The 7,814-nt window shown below is 42.5% G+C and overlaps 2 protein-coding genes across 2 annotated transcripts; one reads left to right on the forward strand and one right to left on the reverse strand.

The window, feature by feature from the left end:
- Positions 1–87: 87 nt before the first annotated feature.
- On the forward strand, positions 88–4,239 carry LOC116211551 (diacylglycerol O-acyltransferase 2D-like). Its single transcript, XM_031545993.1, has 9 exons — positions 88–1,473; positions 1,594–1,668; positions 1,804–1,889; positions 2,595–2,701; positions 2,806–2,961; positions 3,401–3,487; positions 3,583–3,680; positions 3,758–3,845; positions 3,960–4,239. The coding sequence occupies exons 1-9, from the start codon at positions 1,268–1,270 to the stop codon at positions 4,059–4,061; spliced, it is 1,005 nt and encodes a 334-aa protein (XP_031401853.1). The 5' UTR covers positions 88–1,267; the 3' UTR covers positions 4,062–4,239.
- LOC116211550 (protein PIN-LIKES 3-like) lies at positions 4,217–7,814 on the reverse strand. The gene is made up of 11 exons (XM_031545992.1): positions 7,524–7,814; positions 7,134–7,292; positions 6,960–7,039; positions 6,755–6,879; positions 6,396–6,517; positions 6,056–6,289; positions 5,866–5,958; positions 5,616–5,716; positions 5,490–5,542; positions 5,080–5,265; positions 4,217–4,950 (listed from the first exon to the last, which is right to left on the reverse strand). The coding sequence occupies exons 2-11, from the start codon at positions 7,266–7,268 to the stop codon at positions 4,826–4,828; spliced, it is 1,254 nt and encodes a 417-aa protein (XP_031401852.1). The 5' UTR covers positions 7,269–7,292; positions 7,524–7,814; the 3' UTR covers positions 4,217–4,825.

Raw genomic sequence — 7,814 nt, forward strand, 5'->3', positions numbered from 1 at the left:
AAATATAAAGTGAGAAAATAGACTTTACTCAATAATCGAAAAATACAAAGGAAAAAAAATTTGGAAAGCTATATAGTCAAAAAAAGGAAGGGCAAGACAAAGGAGAAGGACGAGGTTCAGCCATCTGTCTTCTCCCTATGAACTAATTACTATAGAAAACCAATTCATTGCTTCGCGTTATCCGGATACAAAAGGACACATATGGGTAACTTTTATTTGCCCCCTAAACTTTGCTTCTCATTTCAATTTTACCCTCTGGTGGTCCAGGGAATTTTTGGACATTCTTGTCTTTTATGATCTCCCTTACCTTTGATCAGAATTTTCTCTGTGACTCGTCACCAATCTATCATCTTGGGAGCAGAGGGGATCCAATCTATTATTACAGAACCCCTTGATTTATTGCAATTCATTTATTATGAAGGTCCTAAGTGAACTAGTTGTGTGCCATTGGCGGTGTACGCAGGTCGTGTTTAGTTCGACTATTGTCAGCTAATTGCAATTTATTTCATCTGGTCCCGTACTTTGAGAATTTAGCACCTTGAAATTATGTTTAGAACATTTATGATGAGGGCGACACCAAGAGCATGTCAATGCTACAGTCAAAACATATGCAACTTGACAATGAATCTAGCTCAATCCACTTGGGGTGGTCCCATCCTAAGTCTATATTCTTTGACGATATTCGATCCAAATTAATTGGATTTGTCAATATAGTTACGCCTATTTTATGGATAATTGAAGGTAAAATGTCAATATGTTCGTCTTGGCCTCTGCGATATGGACTTGGATCACACGCTTCGATTTCAGAGACCAAGGATCCCGTGTTCGTATGAACCTCTGCGGAGGGTACTTTTATGGGGAGGGAAAAAGTGATGGTTCTTTCACGAGGATCGAATTCGAAGAACAGCATACTTCAGGGGGGCGGATTAGAAATTAGCCTATCTGGAAAGGGCACAGACTCAGAATCTTCTCGACGAATCAATGTCTCAACAAACTGCGACCTTTTCCGAGAGTTGGATGCCGTGACGAAACCACGAAAATCATCGAAGACGAGAGAGATATGGCGTCGTGTCTGGAAGCCCCCAGAGAGAGACAACGAAAAGCTCTGATGGGCACTGTCGTTCATTTCTAGTCCATCATCGTCAAGGACAAAAAACTGCTTCCTCTGTTTCCCCGGAGCAGCGGATTGTGATATTGATTGGTAGCAGTTCCGAGGTTGTGGGTCGACAGTCTTCGGTGTGAATCTTTCGTCTTTCCGCCATTGGAGATGGGAGAGGAGGCGTGTGTGAGGCTCGGTGAGGATCAGCAGAGGGGAGAGATGGGGTTGAGAGTGTTTGATGGGAGGAAGGAGTTCCCTTCTTCGAATACGTTTTCCACTCTGCTCGCTCTGGCGATATGGCTCGGCGCTATCCACTTTGATGCCGTTTTGGTCCTCTTCTCTCTCCTCTTCCTCCCTCTCTCCAAAGCCCTCCTGTCAGTCCTCTCTCTCTCTCTCTCTCTCTCTCTTAAAGCTTAAAGCTTAAAGCTTGAAGCTTTTTTCTTGAAGAAATCTTGGTTGGCTTACTTGTGGATAACTGTTGATGGATGGGTCAGTGTGTTCGGGTTGCTTGTGGCTTTTATGGTGATCCCAATTGATGATCAGAGCAAGGTTGGTCGGAGATTGTCGAGGTGGGTTCAGTTTCATTTCGGGTTCTTCATTCCTTCCCCTCACTGAATTTTTACTTCTATTTTTTTTTTCTTCTTTAAAATGGGCAATGTTTGATTCTGCTGCTGTTGCTTTTTTCATGTTATTGGGATTTTCAGGTACATATGTAGGCATGCCTGCCGCTATTTTCCAGTGACCCTGCATGTGGAGGACTTTGGATGTTTCGTTCCTAATCGCGCATATGGTTCGATTACGATCTCCATCTATGTATCTGTTTTCGCTTTCCAATCTTATCTTACGTTGTATCGGAAAAGACTGCGTGCTTGGTGCAATGCTGTGCATTATGTTGTCGAAAAATTATCATTATGTTGCCTGCGACAATTTTTTAAGAGAACTTGATCCACGGAGGCCCGGTGATCCCGATGTTTCGTATTCATTTTTCCTTTTTTTTTTCTTTTGTCCTTTGCATGCTGTTCATTGATCATGTTGAGGAAGAATAAATTTTAATTTAACAAGTAGTTGAAGTTTAGGCAGGAAAATTTTTATGTTAAACCATTCTACTTGACCCCAAAAGTTTTTCTTTCTTGTCTGCTTTAACAAGAAAAGTTATAAGTGATGTCAAAACAGGAATATTATGTGTCCATCTCTATGCCCGACTGAAATATTATGTGTCCATCTCTGTGCCCGACTAACGTGTTCTTTAGGTGACAGTCTCTCGTGTGTATATCGTCTATTTGGATTCGATAAGCTTTTCATGATATATAGTTTTTCCTTTGAAATCCTGCACTTTTCTCTTAGGCACTGCCTTGTCATTTGCCCTACAAAGTTATGGGGTTTTGCTGCAACAATATATATATATATAGATATGCGCAGACATGTACATTTTACCGAAACTTGTTTCTGTTTCTTCTGTCCTTTTCATTCATGGAAAATCTTTATTGTGCTGCAGTCTTTGGTTATGAGCCACACTCAGTGTTGCCTATTGGAGTCGTGGCACTTGCCGATCTTACTGGTTTTATGCCTCTCCCGAAGATGAAAGTCCTCGCCAGCAGTGCTGTAAGATTCTATCGCATCTTATAGGCCGTACTAAATTGCTTTTATGGAATCTCCTGTCTCGTTTTGTTTTTGCTACCTAACCTTGTGATGACGATTGTAACCAGGTCTTTATCACGCCATTTCTAAGACACATATGGACGTGGTTGGGGCTTACACCTGCAACTAGGAAAAACTTCGTCTCACTCTTGGAGTCAGGTTATAGCTGCATTGTGGTGCCCGGTGGCGTGCAGGAGACATTCTACATGGAGCACGGTTCTGAGGTTTGACTCTTCTGAACTCCTCCATACTTTCTTTAGCACAATCTAGTATCATCTTTTAGGCTTGGGGAATGTCTCCGTTTGATTTGAAAGACCCGAGCTTAAATTAGTTTCCTCCAATTCATCTCGATGAGGCACTTTAAAATGTTGAAAATTGATGACACAGCAGGCTTATGAGCCTCTCAAACCGAGTATTATAGACTATTCACCAGAGTCGTGTTGACCGGATAGTTCAACCGAACAAGTTTGATTCAAATTCAAGTACTCATCAAGTTGGCCCCGACTCACTGTTTCCACTGAGCATGCAGTTGTTCAGATGAGAAGCAGAAAATGGGAAAGAAGCATTCCTACATAGTTTCATTTTTTAATTGCTGCATAGTGTTAAAACTATTACTGTCGTAGATCTTGAGTGACATTCCTGAACATTATACTGTTCTTATAGATTGCTTTTCTCAAGAAGAGGAGAGGGTTCGTGCGTACAGCGATGGAGACCGGGTGCTCTCTTGTTCCAGTCTTCTGCTACGGTCAAGTACTGTTTCTAGCTGCCTCCGCGTCATTTAAACACAGCCAAATCCTGTTTAAATTCTCATATAGATTCATGTGTGTTGCATACACTAAGGGCAGTCTCAGGTCTACGAGTGGTGGAAGCCTAGCGGGGAGTTGTTCTTGAAGATCTCCCGATTGATCAAGTTTACCCCCATATTCTTCTGGGGCATGCTTGGGTGCGTGATTCATTTTTTTAAAAGCTTTTGTCACCCCTTAGTTGTACATTATAGGCAAATTGACTCTGTTTAAGCAGGTCTCCATTGCCTTTCCAACATCCGATGCATGTCGTGGTTGGGAAACCGATTGAGGTGAAGAGAACTTCAAACCCTACAGCAGAAGAGGTAGAGTGCATTTCTATGTGTTGAATTGCTACTGCATTTTTTATACGTTGATCATGAAGATCAAAATCTGATCAGATTATGGGCCATGCCAATTTTCTTCTCATTCCCGTGCAGGTTGACAAGTTGCATAAACAGTTTGTTGAGTCTCTACAAGAGCTATTTGAGCGCCACAAGGCACGAGTCGGTCACAAGGATCTGGAACTGAAGATCCTCTGATTGAAGCTCTTCTTGATATCATGTGTATCGAAACAGATGTCTATTTGATTAGCAGCATATCCTACATCTTTCGCTTTTCGTGTTCAATTAAATTTATCTCTGTCGATAAAATGCGGTGTATTTGCAGACCAAATCTCATGCGTGTACCTATATTTACATGATCAAGTTATTCTCAATACAGGACCAAGTAGCAGTAAGTCTCAATACCGGACCAAATTGCTTGTACGTATGAATTGGCCGCGTGACCTGGGCAACCTAGGATGCATGCACCATGTAGCAATATGCCATAATTTAAGAACAAATTTGTAAATCTGCAAAAGGTCATAGATCAAATTTTCAGTATGATGATTAATTGCATTTCACATGTACCAAAATTCTCTGTTTAAGTACGATAAGCACTTCAAGAGAAGAAAGTTACACCGATCGTGGTAAAACTATCACTTCCCATCCATCGCGGCAAATCGAAGGATGATCCTATGATACCAAGATATGGGGCGCAGTAGTAGCTGTGATTTTTGGAACATGTGACGGGGCAGCTCGTGACCCGTAAATGTGTTGTCAACCCCGAAAAATGCGGAAAAGTCGCATTAGCTAAGAGGGGCAAAACCAGAGCTTGCACACATCCTAAATCATAGAGAGAACTGAAGCCTGAACCCGGGCAGGACCAGGATGAGCACCTGGTCTATCATGTGGGTGCGAATCCATCCTGGTTACCCGGCCTCATACGTCCCTTCCTGATTAGATATGCAAAAGATATTAGGATGTTACGCCACAAGCCACATAAAGAATGCAGACCAAAAGGTCAGCGCAACCGATGCCAATGCGTATGTCCATAGCATTATCACGGAGCACTCCCTCTCCCCTACTTCGAACATCTGGGTCATTGTAGCTGAGACATTGAGTAGAAAAAACCACCAACCAATGTGAAATTCGACCATAAGACTGTAGCATATGTGATACAACTACTGAGATATATCGATAAGTTGAGAGATGTACTGGCAGAGAGATCGATTAGCACCTATGTTCATTGCGGGAGGGAGCGCAAACTGAAGTAGAAGTACAAATTGATATAGAGGATCCAACTTCACGAGCCCGAGAAAGACTCCACCTCGAACAATCAGTATACCGAACATGGGCAAGGCAACATATCGAACTGCAACAATTCCCATGACCACGGGAAGTTGTATGACTGAGCCTTTTAAACCTGGCCAAGTTGCAAAGATCATTACACCGCATTGACGTCTCAGTATCAAGCCACTTCAAAACAATCCCTTGATTGAGCAGTTAAAACAAGAAGAAGGGGTCTCCATTGGACTTCATGAACAGTCAATGAGCTTGCATCGTGCTCATGATCGGGGAATTGACACCCTGTTTAACCCAGTCGCAAAATTAAAAAACGAAAAAGTATCAGAAGAACCAGTTATTTACCTTTCAGAAGGTTTGCTCCCATGACTATTGTCACTGTCGGAATGGCTGCATCCCTACAAGCCCAAACGTAAGAAGTTCGGAATATGTATCAATTTAAAAACAGATCAGAAGATGCTAACTGCTTACCCCAGCATAGACGCTGAGTTTTGAAGGACTCGGAGAGGAGCACTGTCTCCGATGAGGGCCTTTCGAAGCTGAGGTATGATAGCAATTGCAAAACCTGCTATCTGCATGACAAAAGAAGAAATTACTTGATCCAATATAATGTGGTCTTCCAAAAGAGGAAATATTTGAGTCAAGATAAGGTTATAACTTATACAACCGTAACTTCTGATACTAATTACAAAATATAAGTTGTGTGAGAAAAATAACGTACCGCCCCAATGGTTGAAGGAGCAAATAGTTTCCTTGGGTTTATTTTCCGCAAAGTAACTCGCAAGCATCGGTTTACCCTGTCCAATATACTCACCTGTCAGAGTGACAGAACATAGTTCACAGCCTGTTAGTTATTCCCAGAAAAGAACAGTTATAACAAAATCCGGACGCATGTTTCCAAAATGTTCAACCTTAGGCTTTTCCACAAATGATACACGTTCTTTGAGTTGATCGACATGGTCTTCCTTGGGAGAGCTTTCCTGCAGAGGAAGGAGTTCGGTCTTCTCACCTGCGAATTGATTGTCATCCTCATCGATAGAAAGCAAAATACTTCTGGAGTCATTTTCTTCAGCTCCGGTAGAGCTGCTCCTCGAGTAAAGACGAACCAAGTTATACACATACGACCAATTGTAGATGGCTCCAATCTGAAATTTCCAACTCGAAATGAAATGGAAGTGTTAAGACACTAACTCCACATCATTGTTTACGAAAAAAATTCTGATTCTAATAGAAAAGAAAATGATATGATACCGCCAGCGACAGAGATGCATAAGCCATTCCGTGCAAATAACATGTATCGGCAGCACCAAATGGACTGCCTCTTTCTTTGCAAATCGCAGGAATTATAATGAGAGGCATGTTCCCGAGATTCCCTACCCAAAAGAGGAAGCATTTCTTTACACCAATAGCAAATTACTAAGAAGCCGACCGCGAGATTTATATCTTGTACAGAAAAAATTAATTCTGAATTTGACAGCTATTGCAGTTCTGCTTCATGAGACGTTTAAGGAAAACCATGTTTTTTTTTTTTCAGTGGAATGCTTATGGTCCACAACATCGTAGGTCCGGGAAGAGGAATACGGAGGATCCCAATCCAATGGAAATAGTACCTGCAGCACAGCATCCCAAGACGAGGCCTCTGAGGCTGTGAGGGGTTCTCGTGTATTTTATAAGCATCCACCCGAGCACGGAGCCGATGATGAATGTCAAGAGAATATTGAGCGGCATAAACCACCTGAATGTCTAAATGATATTAATATATCAATATGGATCAAATCCAGAAGCCATGTATTCGTCTCATCACGGGAAACTTACAAAATGGCCACACTTTTGTATGTAATAAATCCTCCAAGGTTGCTCACCACTAGCGCCGGATTGAACACGAAAAACACAACCTGAGCATAATCACGAGATCTGATCATTCTTGAGAAGCGCCCTAAGTAGACAGCATTCACAAATCAAGGTATAACCATCCAAATCCGAGCATACATTGTTCAGATGTTTTCTAGCGTCTTCTCCCAATATGTCCACCCGATCGATCGCAAGCCCGCAGCCCAGAGCAGTAAGCAAGAGGACTTTCAAGACAGGCATGAGCGCCGCGACAAAGATATCCAAGAGCCCCATAGCAATTCAAATCCTCTCACGCTCCTATACACAAAGGTAAAAAAATCGATCACATCAACCCCTTCGAATCGTTCCTGGCCCTGGCATACATATATACATTCAAAAGTTGCCTGCTAAGCAAATGATAGTGTATAATGGCAACAGCAGATCGGCAAGGGACTCGTGACAACCAATGCCAGCAGGTTCTCTTCTCCCATCTACGGCTTCTTTGATCGAAGTTCGAACTGGAAGGGAATGAAGATTAGACAGAAGTACCTGATGGGAAGAGTGTCGTCTCTGCATCATTTGATCCGAGCAGGGTGATCATTTAGACAATGGCGACGAGTAGGGTCCACCTGGGCATCGGAGAAGGAGGAGGAGAAAGAGTGAGTCGACGGTTATGGGGTTCAGTCTGCCACTGTTTGGGAAGTGTAGGAAGGGAAGAAGAGGAATCAGAACTTGATGAAGAAGAAGAAGAAGAAGAAGGGCAGGGCGCATAGCGATGGAGTGGAAGAAGATGGACACGTTAGCATAACTGCCAAGTGTCCGAGTTCGTTACGCGCATCA

Source organism: Punica granatum, chromosome 6, assembly GCF_007655135.1.
Source record: "Punica granatum isolate Tunisia-2019 chromosome 6, ASM765513v2, whole genome shotgun sequence".
Classification (NCBI taxonomy): domain Eukaryota; kingdom Viridiplantae; phylum Streptophyta; class Magnoliopsida; order Myrtales; family Lythraceae; genus Punica; species Punica granatum.